Source organism: Varanus komodoensis, unplaced genomic scaffold (assembly GCF_004798865.1).
Source record: "Varanus komodoensis strain SLA01 unplaced genomic scaffold, ASM479886v1 scaffold5, whole genome shotgun sequence".
Taxonomy (NCBI): Eukaryota; Metazoa; Chordata; class Lepidosauria; order Squamata; family Varanidae; genus Varanus; species Varanus komodoensis.
Genome location: NW_025336087.1, coordinates 16,376,311 through 16,391,827, shown reverse-complemented (window position 1 = coordinate 16,391,827; position 15,517 = coordinate 16,376,311). Strand labels below are relative to the sequence as shown.

General features: G+C 40.0%; 1 protein-coding gene across 1 annotated transcript in view; it reads right to left on the bottom strand.

Moving 5' to 3' along the window:
* The window catches only part of VCAN (versican), a 147,055-nt gene that overhangs the window by 73,915 nt on the left and 57,623 nt on the right, over positions 1-15,517 (bottom strand). The window contains exon 6 of the mRNA XM_044446193.1: positions 10,906-11,199. Coding sequence (XP_044302128.1) covers positions 10,906-11,199 — 294 coding nt within the window. The remainder of the gene's footprint in view (positions 1-10,905; positions 11,200-15,517) is intronic.

The following is a 15,517-nucleotide window of genomic DNA, read 5'->3' as shown; positions in this document are numbered from 1 at the left end:
CTTCATAACCCCTTTTCCATCCCCATGCAAAAATCTACAAGAGATTGAAATATGTAAAATGTTTTGCAAGATCATACTTCCTAAAACTTTCAAGATGCTGAATGCATATTGTCAGGAACCCAGATTGAAGTTGAACAATTTCTGTGATCTAGAGTTTGGCTGAGGACTGAAACAGTTACATTTTTCCTCTTCTCATACTTCCCTCTGTTTTTCATTTAAATGGTGGGAGCTTTACAAATTGACCTGGAGTAGCCTCTCACCAGAGCAGTATTAGAGAGGAATTGGAACCTGCAGCTCTTCTGCTCCATGGTCAGTCTATCTTTTATAAAGAGTTTCAGTGACTGTATCCAGATGTATTGATACATTTTGGTTTTTGTTAGAGGAGCAAGTCTTAGCTGAGCTTTGGTCTCAAGTGTCCCCTCATCCTTTGCCCTTCTGTGACACAGACACATAGAGGTGATGGAAGTTTTTGTTCCCATTTATGATTAACCACAGTTTAACCTTTTTCTGAACTCTAGTCAATCTTCTTATAGTTTATTGAAACAAGCTGGTTTGAGAAACCAGTTTTTGAAGTTGGCTTGTTTCAGTAAACCAGAGCAAAAACATAACCCAAAGTACTGGATGCGTTGAAAAGAGAAGCAAAGTCTTTGCTTTCCTACTTGACCCTGAACCAGAGGAGGAGATGGAAAGGACTGCAAGAGTCTGAAGCAACTTCATGAGTCTGCGTTCATAGTCATATTACAAAGAGGCCAGAAAAAGACATGTTTGCAGTGATTTTCAATTAAGCATTTAGATATACACATATAACTAACTCCGTGTTACAATCTTTAAACATGGAGAAACTATTTGTTAATGAGTCCCGTTATGTATCTGCCTATTTAAAGGGGGGGGGGGGGAATGGATCAAGATACTTATGAATACTTCCATATAGACAGGCCTGTGACTGTGAAACAAGATGTGCAGGAATAATGCTGCTTTGCATGTCAGTACCATTTGAGATTAAGTTGGCTTATACTAGAAATGCAGGCATATGTTTTGTTTTTAAATGATGGCTACCTGCATTCCCATGATCATCCTTTGGATGATCTGGGAAGCAACTAAAACTGAGCCAGACCGGTGGTCCATGTAGCTTAGCACGGTGACAGCTCTTTAAGATTTCAAGCGGGGATCTTTCTCAGCTGTAACTTGAGAAGCTGGTCATGGATCCTGAAACCTTCTGCAAGCTGCCACTAACCCAAGTACCTCCACTGAATGATCTTTAGCTCACCAGGCTTGCAAGGACTGTGTGTTTTGTTTTAATATGAGATGAACTAATGCTAGTGGTTATATATTGTATATTTTGTTTAATAAATGAATGTTTCATGAAGTTTTATTATAAGCTTCTAGTAAGCAACGGAGGTCTCCTATGCCTGAAAACCAATCTTAAAAACCCTCAGTCAATAAGCAAGCAAGCAAGCGGCAATAGTTTTATGTACTTCATCCAAAGTTTGCATATTCAGTGGACAGACTGCTGTTGACTTCAGAGGGTTAGGTTTTAAGAAAGACAAGAGAAATGTTCCAAAATGCTCTTATGTTGAATTATGAAACCAGGATCCTCTAGGAACAAATTGTTTTTGGCTAAACAATGATTTAATCTATTACAGCTAAGAAGAATCCATGTTCATTCAAAGTTCCTATTTACCTTTTTTTTTTTTTTTTTTGCAATGCTTTCTCTTTCACCAAAGAAAAGTCTTTGTTTTTGGATGCACAAAAGATTTTTTAAATCAACATTTGAGATTCAGCACAAGCATCCCAAATGTGTGGCCTCTTGAAATTAATTTAGCAATATATGAATAGGAGGTCAACCTTTAATATTATCAGGAAAGGATGACAAAGGAATCTGTAAAATTTCAGAAACCCTCCAAAAGGCCCCTGCCTCATTTGAATTATGCCAGGTCATTATAAAATCTAAAGTCCTCTTGGTCATGCCAGTTTTCCCCCAGCCCTTCCTAGTAGTGTTCTGGCAGCAAATTGAAACCTTTCTGTATCAGAGAGCTTGTACATGATTTATTCTGTTTCAACTAAAGTCTTTTATTCATTATTTTTGTTGCTTTTTTATATCTGGCATGTCAAACTGTACGTTTGTGTGTGCACACTTGGTGTTTTATTGCATTTTATTATAAGCTATTCAGAAAGAGTTGCTGTGGAACAGAATGCAAATTCAGTAAAGAAACAAATAAGTAACATTGGAAGTGAGAATCTATTCATCTTCTTTAGGAGCCATGAACGCATCTGGAGTTCATATATCTCTGCACAGAAAAGATGTGTGACTTCCCACAGGAAGTACGAGAAATATGCATAGAAAGCATTTGTGCTTATTTGTTACTACTAGCTTGCAAAAATCAGAAATGGCTCTGACTCTCTTTGGGTATACTGCTTACTGGCAGGTACCCACGGTTAACAAAAGAGGATAGATAATGCAATCACACGCTGCTTGTTGAATTTATCTGAGACATTCTTTCTGGCCACAGTGACAAAGAATGCCATCAGCCCAGAAAAACAGTTGTCCCCTGCCCTGCATTCTAAGACCAAAATGACAGTTTAGAGAAGCAGCGGTCACAGTTCTTAGATAATATTGGAAGGCCGGAGGATTGCATCCTAAATGAGATAGCGAACTAAATGAGTGTTCTGACTTTAGCTATGTTCTACTTCACAGAAGATAGCTCTGTATTTGAAGAGCTGTCAGAGGACAGAAGTGTCCTTGACTGGAAGGCCTGTCTTGGCCTTCAATTTATAGATATAGTAGGTGCTCCAGGTTTGGGGTGGGTGCATTTGGACCTTCAGTATGAATTCCCAAATGAATTCCCCTCCTCAGTTCTTTTCCACTGCATCTCTACCTGTTTTTTCTTTCTTTCCTGGAACCAATTTGTACCATTGCCCAGAAGGCAAATGCAAGGCAAGGGAAGAAAGATACTCAACTTCCTTGTTTGTATCATTGCTTGCATGGTCTAGGGTGGCAGGTGAACAGAAAATGACAGCCTGGAGGAGCTGCAGGAGGGTAAGGAGGACCTTGACATGGGCCTTTTGCAGAGGTATAGACTTTGGCCGGTCCTAACAATGCCTACCCAAACACCGGCCCTGTAAAGAACCCTAAGGAGGGAGAGCAGGGACCTTGAAGGTACCCATCAACAATTATCACTGTCACAAAAGATGGAGCTGCTGATGGTGAATCTGATTACAGCTTTTGCCATAATAGGGACATGCCCTGTATTTCTAAACTTTCATCTATATGTATATATTATCATATACAATGTAATGTAATGTCAATCTGTATTTTCTTTTATCTTCTTTTTGGTGATAAATTTTGTCTTTCTGTGGAGGGTAGAAGACCTAACCTGCTTTTATGCTATTGTGATAACTTCAAGACTTAAGAATGATTTCAAGGAATACAGTTTGAAATACAGCTGCGAATATAGGGAAGTGATTTGGGAAACAAGGAATGTACTGTAGTGAGAAAAAACACAGATATCTGTAATACTGAAATTGTGCTGAAACCATAGTGTTAGCCTTCTATAAAGTGCTAGGACTTTTGTTAAACTTGGATAAGGCTTGTGGGATGGAGTTCAAGGCCGGGGTCTATGAGCACCTGGGAACATGAGATAAATTACAGATATTTTTAAAACACCATGTGGTTTCTGTAGAAACAAATCTATGGTCCAAGTGATTGTGGTCAGTGCTATGGGATTCAGTGTTAACAATAAAACATTTAAAGTGCTCTCCAGAAAGGCTGATGGCAGAAATGCACTTGAGTCTGTCTTGACTCAATAGCTTTCAGTTCCCAACATCGATAAAGCCACAATCCTATGCAAATTTGGACAGAAAAAGGGCTTACACTTCCCTAGTGAGAGACCCTTTTTCCTGCCCAAACTTGCATAAGATTGCACATTAAACTGTTTAAATGACAATTGTGAACATAAATAAATAAAGTAATAAAGTAATCTAGTGCTCCAGGGTTGAGAGAATGTAAGATGGAACTAAATTTACAAAAACCTGGAGGATTTGCACATCTGGAAGACACGTATACAGAGATCAGACCCTATTTCAAATGCCTTACTGGAGTAAAGGTTATTTATATTCCACACACTACCATGTACAATCAAATTAAGGAATGGGTTAAATCTAGCTCTATTATAGTTATCTCCTGAGTAGTAACTAGAAGCACAATCCAGAGAATATTAGCTATGCAACAGAAATCATTGGGAATTCAGTGCACTGTTAAAACACTTGAACCCAATCCATATCAGTGGGCACCAAGAGCATCTAACTATAAGGTTTGTGCCCTATAGTCTTACATTAGCAGTTGGTATTTTGTAACTCAATCTTACTACACTTAATTTTTCCATGATCTTTTTCCAAATTAAAGTAAATCTGCTTTCTAAACTCTCTCCGTGTGTCTGTCTCTCTGTCTCTCTGTCTGTCTCTGTGTGTGTGTGCACGCGCGCATCCAAATTTTTGGATGTTCATTTTGCTCCAAAAGACAGGATGAACAGATAGTGTCAAAGCAATTTCAAGCTCAGATGTAAGTAAAAGGCCGTCTGCTTTGTTGACAATTGTATTTGTTTGTTTTATGTGTATTAGGACAGATGCCTTTTCTGGCAAGGATATGTTGCTTTGCTGAATGTGAAAGCACCAGCACCGAGTTGCCTTCTGGGATACCTAATTCACTTCTCTTCCTCTTCCACCATTCCCCCTCCTCATTTCCTGACTTTGTTGGTAGTGACACTGAAAAGTAAATCTTTACATTAAAGTCTCCAGATCTGGATGACTCCTAGGGTTAGGGAACAGGATTTGAGCCTCCCTTATTATAGTAAATACAGAACATGTGGTTAGAAGTACAAAGGTTGGGTAAATGAGAACTTGTCCTGCTCCAAGGCGAGGGGCAAAGGGACGTAATAAAGGGGTGACATCATTGCTTTTTACTGTACAAACATCTGCTCCACAGACTTTGTACATTGCTGGTATCTGGATGCCTTGGCTAGATTTTGCCTTTCTTGGAGATGAATATTGTGTTTATTCTCTTTCCACCCCCATCCTCACAATTAACAGCCCCTAATGTGACATAACTGGTTATGATTTCAAATTGTGCTTGATTCTGAATTCTAAATGTATGCATTGTACAAAGATAGTGGGAAGAGTGAGTACGGGGAAGGGGAGAGAGTCTATTTTTTTGAGAATACCGGTAATTCAAAATGGCTATACACGCTTGTTAATGCTCTTTTTCAAAACACTCCATCTTCTGTTGACATTGGTCAGCACTAAATAAAGCTGCTTTTCTCAAATATGATACTCACAGGCTCAAAACTGAAAGACAGGGATACAGGCCTTGAGCTCAGTTTGATGCAAAAGGTGGTAGGCAGGGTCATGAGCTCACTAGCCTCAAATGGGGCTAGTTTCTTGTGCATCTTTATTGGACCAGCTTCCCCAGGTTGCATGGAGTCCACAGAGCTTGAAGACTGATTCATTTATTTTGTATAATTTTGCGCAAATTTAGCTACAGAGATAAATAAGATTTATATGCAAAAAAATTAAAACTGATTAAATCCCCTAATTGAGCGAATCATGAGAAATATACATTATCAGGGCTTTGTATTTTTATAGCTGATATGTGCATTTCTGGGAGCATAAAAAAAGGTAAAGGTATAGGTTTCCCCTTGACGTTATGTTCAGTCATGTCTGACTCTAGGGGGCGGTGCTCATCTCCGTTTCCTAGCCAAGGGAGGCAGCGTTTGTCCATAGACACTCTCTGTGGTCATGTGGCCGGCATGACTAAACACCAAGGTACATGGAACACTGTTACCTTCCCACCAAAGTGGTACCTTTTTATCTACTTGCATTTGCATGCTTTCGAACTGCAAGGTTGGCAGGAGCTGGGACAGAGCAGCAGGAACTCACCCCATTGTGCAGATTCAAACCAGCAACCTTTTGATCAACCAGTTCAGCAGCTCAGCAGTTTAAACCACTGCGCCACCTGCACAAATGCACATGACTGCACCTGTGCAAATTCTGAGTCTGCAATTTGATGGACGGCAAAGGGAAGTTACCCAAAGATGGCAAATCATTGGCAGAGTGGCTTTCTCACTGTTTGAACATCTGTAGACAAGATATGTCCCTTCTTGGATGCACATCTGAACATGGTGAAGGGGTTTGAGAGTGTCAGGGAATCTGAGAGAGATGGTGCCTGGAGGGCAGACTCTCTCATTAGGTTGCTCTCCAGAAAGGTAACCCAAGCTAGAATAGTCGAGACCATATATGATACATCCACCTTCTTCAGGAGTAACAGTCACATCAGCAGAAGAGGATGGATATCTTAATAGTGATTGGACAGAGCAATTCCTGAAGGGAAGCACCTAGGCACGAGCAGTCATTCAAGGTGACTTTGGCAGAGGATCTTTCACAGATCTTTCTTCTTTGGCAGTGATGCTCAAACTAATTCTGGTAGTACTGTGTAGAAGAAGGCAGTGGTAAACCACTTCTGAATATCTCTTACCCTGACACACCATAATGGAACAGTCAAAAATGAAACAAGAGATGGTGCCAGAAGATGAAATTCCCAGGTTGGAAGGCACTCAACCAGCTGTTATGGGAGAACAAAGGACAAGTACAAATAGTTCTGTCATTACTGACACAATTAGATCAAAGCCAAAAGGAAGAGGCTGAGATGCACAGAGGGGAAAGGAAACTCCAGTGCTGCACAACACATATCATAGGAACATGGAATATGAGGAATATGGTTTTCCAAGACAAACTGGGAACCATAAAGCAGAGGGTCCTGTGTGGACTATTGGGTACAGTTTACAAATCCAATAAATAAATAAATAAGCAAGAAAAGGAACAGCTAGTCATCACAGTATTGGGTCTGAGTGAACTGAGGAGGGATGGAATAGAATGTGACATTTTTTATCAGACAAACACAAAGCATTTGATCTTGGAAATGACAATTGCAAGGAAAAGGAGTAACTATAATACTGAGGCAAGATATAGCAGTAAGGGGCTATAATGCAAAGTCCAACTGAATAATATAAATCAAAATCTCAGAAAACCTGTCAACATTACCATAATTCGTTCTGTAGGGGATGGGATAGAAAAGCCTTTAATAAATAAATATAATAAAATTCAACTCTATTGTACAAAAATAGATGCTGAAGAAGAAATTGAAAACTTGTATGCCAGCATCCAAGAGGAAACTGATAACCCACTAAAATAAGATGCTGATAACCACAGGTGACTGGCATGCAAAAGCAGGACACAAAGTAAAGTCTACTCTAATGGGGTGGAGATCAGAAACATCGTAGAAGAATGATTCATAGAAATCTGTGAAGCCAACAAGCTGTTTATTGCAAATACATATTTCAGCCAACTGATCAGATGAGTTTAGATATGACTTTAGACATGGACATCCCAGATGGCCAACACAGAAATCAAACAGACTATGTAATTGGTAGTAAGAGATGAAGAAACTCTGTTCTTGATGCCAACACCAGAACAGCAGCATATTGTGGGAGTGACCATGCACTATTAATATCAAAAATCAGAGCGAAGCTGAAAAAAATCACTGACGGAAGCATAGTGCCAAATACAACTTCAAGAATATTCCTGAGAAATTTAAATTGCACATTTAAAAACGTCTTTTTCTGCATTACTAAGCTCAGTTGACTGTGAACCAGAAGAATTGAGGTCTGAACCAGAGACATTATTATGGAAGAATGGGGGTGGGGAGAATTCCTGTAGTAAAAATGGGGAAATCCTAGATGGATGACAGAAGAAACACAATTCCTAAAGACAGGCAAGAAGCAAAAGCAAAAGGTGAGAGAAATAGGGTGAGAATCATCAATGAAACATTTCAGTAATTATAACATAGAAACAAAAAGAACTAATATCATGTCCAGGGCAAAGAAATAGAAGAATAAAACAAAAGACCTCTTCCAGAAGACCCAAGAAATCAAAGTGAGATTCAAAGTGAGATTAGAAATGCTGAAAGACTCAATGAGGAACATGGTATCTGACTTGGATAAAATAAAGAGAAGGTGGAAAGGCTATAAGGAAGAACTATACAGAAGAGATAAAAAGATGCCAAACTCCTTTGAAGAGGAACCCTGTGAGGAACAGCCTGTAATACTAGAAAGTGAAGTGAAAGCTGATCTGAAAGCACATGGAAGAAATAAAGCACCCGGAGTCGATAGTCTACCAACAGACCAAATCCAAGCTGCAGAAACTGATTTTTTTTCAAATTCTAATAAGAATATGCCAACAAATATGGAAAAGAAGCAATATACACTCCAGTCCCCAAGAAAGGAGATTCTAAGGAATGCAGCAACTAGGAGATCACTTCACTAAACGCTGATACAAACACAGTGATGCTCAGGGTGTTGCAACAAAGAATTTTATCCTGTCTGGAGCAAGAAAAGCCTAATCTTCAAGCTTGATTTCAAAAAGGATGAGGCACTCAAGATCATATTGCAAATGTGGATACATGGAATCTTTATTTGGGTTGGCCACAGGTCTTAACATATAGAATGAAAATATACAAAAAAAAAAGCACATAACATGTACTGAATTAAAATTGTTTGAAGTACATTCTATCATTTATATTAAATGCCAGTATCAAAAAGAACACATAATCCATTATATATATCCTCTCAAAACATATAAAAGTTATATCTCGAATAATAGACAATATTATTTATCTGAATTTTATTTTAACGTCAGCTATAGGTTGGCTACTGGAACACACCAAAACATTTCAGAAGAAGGCTGGTTTATGCCTTTGACTGTGTGCATCATGAGAAGCTCTGGAAGCTCTGGAAAGAAATGTGAGTGCACCACTGTTAGGACAGAACATGGGGAAACAGAATGGTTTCCTGTAGGCAAAAGCATCAGACAAGGGTGTATTTTATCTCCCCATCTGTTCAATTTGTATGCAGAGCATATCATAAGGAAAGCTGGATTAGGATCAGAGGAAGAAGGCATGAAAATTGGTAGATGATGCATCTGTAATTTAAGATATGCAGATGACACCATATTACTGGTGGAAAGGAACAATGAATTGAAACAAATCTTGATGAAAACAAAAGAAAGAAGTGGAAAAGCAGGACAGTAGATGAACATTAAGAAAATAAAAATCATGGCTCCAAAATAATTACACAACTTTATTGTCAACAATGAAGCAACTGAATTTGTGAAAGATTTTGCATCCCTTGGCTCAGTGATCGATTCAAAGGGAGATTGCAGTCAAGAAGTTCAAAGCTGTTTGAGACTTGGAAAGCCAGCAGTGAAGGAAGAGCATCAAGTGTAAGGAGTTTCACTGGAGACCAAGGCCAGGATCAGAAGCACTGTTGTATTTCTAAACACTGTGTGAAATCTTGACAGTTAAGAAAGAAAACAGACAGGAAGAAAAGTGGTACATTCAAAACATGGTACTGGAGGGGAGCTTTGTGCATACACTGGCCCAACAGAAAGACAAACAAGTGGGCTATAGATCAGATCAAGCCGGAACTTTCCCTAGAAGCAAAAATGATGAAGTATGAAGCTGTCATACTTGGGACACATCCTGAGAAGGCAAGAACCACTGAAGGAGACAATAATCCAAGGGACGGTCAAAGGCAGAAGAAGAAGAAAAGGAAGACCAAATATGAGAAGAATTAAGGTTGCAAGAGCTGATCAGGCCTGTAAAAGACTGGACATTGTAGAGGGCATTCATCAGAGGTTTTGAGATGACTTGACAACAAATAACAACAACAAAGGCACAAGATATGAATGTGAACTGAAGTACAGTTTGCCACATAAGAGCAGACTGGACCAGAACAGCCAATCACATAAGTAATTTTCCCTCCTTCCTTTCCTAATGCTCTTCAAGCATCTATGCTGGCAGCTAATAATCACCCAGCAGTTTAGATGCTAAACGCAGCACCAAACAGGTCGCATCCATTCTGTTGTGCCTGACGCCTCAACAGAGGCGGCACCTCACGAGGAAGAGTCAAACACCCAAAGAGAGAATCAGACATCAGAACAAGAGGTCTTACACTTGAGGCCCTGTGGCCAAGTGACCCTTCCACAACCTGGCTTGGGAGTAGCTGAACAGGTAGCTATCCCTCATCCTGACCCTTTACCCCTTGGGCAAACAGCCAAGCCTCTGCCCTACCACGAGGGCCCCGAGGGAAAAGACACTACACATTCTGCCCCTGAAGAGCGTGGGCAGGATGCCCCCTTCCTCCTGACGCTGAGTCTCCTGAACAAGATACAGAAGATGCAGGAGGCGGGATAGATTTGTCTTGCGCGACTCTTAGACGTAGCTTACGCCGATTGGAACAAAAGGAAGCTTTGTCCCACCTCAGGGGGGAAAAATGGGACAAAGAAAGCTAAGCCCATGTGGGTTCCCTGAGGGATGTCACTAAGAAGATAGCAAGCTGTTGTGAGGTGTCAGCTCACCTCACAGTTGTAAATGACCCACACTTATGCAGGAAATAAAACTAAAGTCTTTTATTGCTACTTTTCTACAAGATTTACGATGCTACGAATAAGTTCTACTGCAATGACCTTTACAAGTTAGTTGCTGTCTTCTTAGTGACGTCCCTCTTTAACTCGTAATCCAGTCCTAGGAAACTGTAATCAACCCTAGGATAACTGATAAAAAGATTTCCCGAGGAGATGAGTTATTACTGAATAGAGATGAAAGCTTATCATAATGTTGTTTTCGTCTCCACACTGAAACATGTTATTTTAACAATTGTTTCAGCTCAGCAACTCTGCTTGATGTGCAACGTCTCAATCAGGAGCTGCTTTTATTACAAAGTGAACCCAGTAAATTGGCAAGTTATATGACATGAGTCAAAGGTATACATTCTCAAAATAAACATCAAAGAAGCTTACGTTGAAAGCAGTAGGCATCAAATCTGCTGTCTGGATAAGGAAAGCCTGTTTGATTCTCATAGCGATATAGTGTGCGCACTCCAAGTAAACCTCCGCCACACTGGATTCTTGCCACAGACACTGGATAACGCACACTGCCATCAGCCAGCCAGCCATAGTCACACTGGTCAAAGCCATTCCTCCAGGCGGCATGCAGGTCACCAACAGACGCAAGAACCGCATCTTGTGCCTCACATTGACTTTTGGCTTCTTCGAAGGTTAGCTTATTCGGAGCAGTTATGTGGAAGACATCACCTGTACAAATAAGGAACAAATGGCACCTTTACTCTTTGCATAAAGATCAAACCAAGTGACAGTAACATGTAGCTTAAATGGCTTGAATTTTTTAAAAGGTTTCCAGCATTATTATTTTAATGACTTGATTTGCTAACCTTCACATTACCTATCATGATTGTTCAGTTTTGATGTGAACAGTCTTGAGCATAATTTTTGAAAAGGTGGTGTATAAATAAAAATTGGCATTTATTTACTGTTGAAAACTACCCAGTTTGCTTGGGATACTGGGGGATTTAGAAATTTATCATCATCATTGATTATTATTTTTTATTATTAGGACCTTTTATTCTTTTCTTATGATTCATTCCCGCACATAATATTTGGTCAACGCTGGCTCCAGGTTTCTGAGGGCCCTTGGACAAGAAACTAATGGCCCCTTCCCTGAGTGAGTCTACCTTCTTAATCTCCTTAGCACCAGTGGCTCCTGCTCTTCATCTTCTTTTTCATCATTGCTACTATTTCCTTGCTCGAGAGACAGAGGGACAGGGAATGAGTAAGCAATGGCATTGACTGCTTCTTTTTCTTGTTACTTCTATTTTCTGGGCAAGAGTGATTGGCCACTGAATAAGCAGTTTGCAATTAAGAAGAGGAGGAACATGTCTCGGAACTCTTGTCAATGGGCCCTTGCTGGAGTATGGGCCATCAGGCAGATCTAAGACACATCCATCCTTGACATCATTCTATCATCCTTGGTCCCCTGAAATTGCCCTTTCCTCCTGGCTTCTTTATTAGAACTTAGTTCTTGAAGGCACATGTCATACCCCTTCTCTCCTCCACATTCATATTAACTGTGTTAAGTCTCCAAATACAAATACTGCTGTATGAAATAGTAAAATAATCCACTTGTGGGATGCTCTTGAACTATTTCGGTGAGCCTACAATGTAGTTTCCATCTCTGACAGTGAATTGACCAGAGTTCTCTAACAGAAGGGCAAAACAAACATTGTGTTTAGTAGTCACAATGCAGGGGCCCAATTCAGATCTTAAAAAGCTGCACCACCACCATATACCTACTAGAGTTCCAATCCAAAGCAGAGGCCCTGCACTGACCCTAGAGTAAAATAGAAGAGGACGGAGCTGTCAGATACAGGTTAAAAACTTCTAGTGGCTATGTTTTGGCCCAGAGAACCTTTGCATAGAGGGCAGAAAACTGGGAGCTTGCAAAGTACACAGTACCCACTCTGTCCTCTCCATCATGACAATGGGTGTTTTACTAATATGAGAGACTAGCAAATGCCAAAGATAGGAACACTTTGTTTTAATGGCAGAGTCAAAGACTTGCTAATTTCAAAGGGCATCATTAGAGGAGGCTAAATTAGACTTTGTGAACCATGAAGCTAGAAATTTCCAGCTTCCCTCCCAGAACACCTGACTAATCAGGGAACATATTTTGTGCCTCCGATAACAGATGACCAAATCACAGCAGAACTTTCAAAAAGACCAATGTAAATGCCAAGAAAGCCAACACAATATTTATATTGTTATTCCATCAAGTATTTTGTAAAGATATGTGCAAATATGAAAATAAAATATGCTAATATGCCCAGTTACTGACATTCAAGGCAAGCCATTACACAACACCATCTCCAAATATCTACTTTAAATAACAGCCACTAAGCCAATAAGCACAGCAAACAAATTCCAGTTGATGTGCTTTGTCACAAACAGGCAATAAGTCTACAAATACGCCATCTGTGTCAATATTAATCTGAGCTGCTTCTCAAGTGCTGTAAGAACTGCTGTAATATGTTAATAAAACAGATGATAAATAAGAATGAAGGATTGTTTGAGTATGAAAATGTTCAAACACTGTCTTAAATTTTGCAGAAATTACAATGGAAAATAGGTTTGTTCTGTTGCTTCAGGGAATACATATGAAAATGTTTTTCAGGCCAATTTGGCAGGTAATAAAAATGTTTGATCTTATTTTGACTAACAGTGGAATAGAGGTTTGGCTCTGGAGATCTTCCATGCTTATGAAATAATGTTTTCACTATAGCTAAGGGAATAAACCAAAGACAATAAGAGATGCCTGTAGCTGCAATCTCAAATATAATTATATAGAAGTACATCTCAATGAAATTCATGAGGGCATCTTCTGAAGAAACACATTTGGAATGGGAGTATAAATACTACAGTAATTCCCTGGACACACATGCTTAACTATGTGTTTAAGAAAATAATACCTCCAGTATTAAGTTACAGCAACCTTTTCCACAACTGCATAGACATCTGTGTGTTCCCATCATAGAGAAAACCATGGTCAACTAGGTTTCATGAAGTTAGCATCAAGTTGCTAGTGGAATTATGACTAGAAGGTAACATGCAGGGCTTGTGTCAAAGACCGGCCTAGTAGAACCCCTGCCAAGTGGCCTACAGACAAGACCTGCCTGGAATTGCTCTACCTCTCTATGGTTTCAATTCACTGGTCTCTCCCCGTGGCCCAGACATTTAATCATGGGGGTGAGAAGGAGAAGTAGCAGATGCCTCTGCCAGCCAAATAGCTCCCTGGCTGTCTCATTGCATACTTTGAACCAAGTATGCAATGGCAGCAATAACAAGCAATGTGATGAAGAACAATTGCAGCTGGTGACAATGCCAGTGAGAAGGTAGACTCAGAGAGGAGCTTGTTGAAAGTATCTTGCCCAAATACCCCGAAAAACTTGACACCAGCACCAGTAATACAAACTTGTTTTCTGTTCATGACATAGCTAAAAAGCTTACCACTTTGTCACAAGTTGCATGCTATTAACAAACGACAGCAGGGGTAAGAGGGATTTGTGTTGTGTGAATCCACCTGAAATTATTTTCATCTAGCTAAAACTTCTGACACATATTCAAACACAGCCAAGAGGCAGGCATAGTGACCTACCAGGAGCTCTGTCAGTCTCCCAGATACTCTAAGTTCATTTCTATCTGATCTTCCTTCCATCATGGAACTCAAGATAGTATACATGGGCTTTGAGGCCATCTCCCATCCACACACTGGTCAGATCCAAATCTGTTTAGCCTTCAACCAGGGAGCTGTATCATGTGCCCTCATACTATGCCCTAGGATCTAATAAGTCCTTAAGAGTTTGCTGTCTTCCAGAAATGAGAGAAACACAAGACTACACAAGTCATCTAGCATTTAGTTGCTGTGTTGCTAAATGTGTCACAGAGTTTACAGGTCTGAATTAAGGCATGGTCCACACAGAGAACAAATTAACAAATCTGTACTAAAAGGAAGGCCCATTGACTTCAGTAGGGCATAGTTCTAGCACCTGTCTATGGGATTGCAGCCTACATGGACCACAACTGACTGCAGCTGAGGTTAGCAGGGCTGCATATTCTCCACAGAAGAAAAAAAATCCTTGTGCATAGAAAATCTGATATCAGGGAGAAGGATTCTAAATAAGCCCAATAAACTTGTTTTCTTTATGCAGTGAGTTCTTTCATTTATATATTATTTTTATTATTGCATGTATGCTCCAACTATTCTGTCTTTCAAGGAAGTCAAGATGGCTCCTCCTCTCCATTTTTTCTCTGCAACAACCTGTGAGGTGGGTTAGGCTGAGCCAGTGACAGGCCTAAGTTGCCAAGTGATATTCATGGCTGCGTGGGACTAGAACTCTGACCTCCAGAATGACTGCAGCTCTAACAACTAGACCACGCTAGCTCTCATGATCTTTCATGTTTAAGAATAAAGCTATGAGGCCAGAAATTGAAGTAGCACAGCCCAAAACAGGCTTATAACAGCATGTACTGCCTGATTATGTAATCTCCCACTAGCAATCTGAGGTGAGGGTTTTGGTCTGGGCCTCAGGAGATCCATCCATACTTGACCATGAAGCTTACTTGGGAACTGATTCTCAGTCTAATCTAGACCACAGCATTGTATGAGTATAAAAAGGAGAGAAGGAAGGTCATGCAAGCCTCCTTGCCTTCCTTGCAGGAGGAGGAAAAGGTAACATGTAAAGGTAATAATAAAGCAGTTAAAAATAATCAAAATACCACCACCGGCAAAATGGTGTAATCAAGAAACAGAGTTACAACTTCATATCCCATTTGCTTCCTGGTAATGAAGAGCTAAGAATATGAAAATTGGGAGAATTTCAGTACTGTGTTTGTTTACTAATAGAAAGCAGTGCGTGGGCCTCCATATCCTAAAATGTGTTTTGATTCTGTATGCTGAATCCCAGGTTCCAAGGCTTCAACTCACTCAGTTTTTAATCCCGACTTCCCCAGATGTAGCCAAATCAGGGCGGTGTTTATGTCAGTGTCATGCACTGTAGAG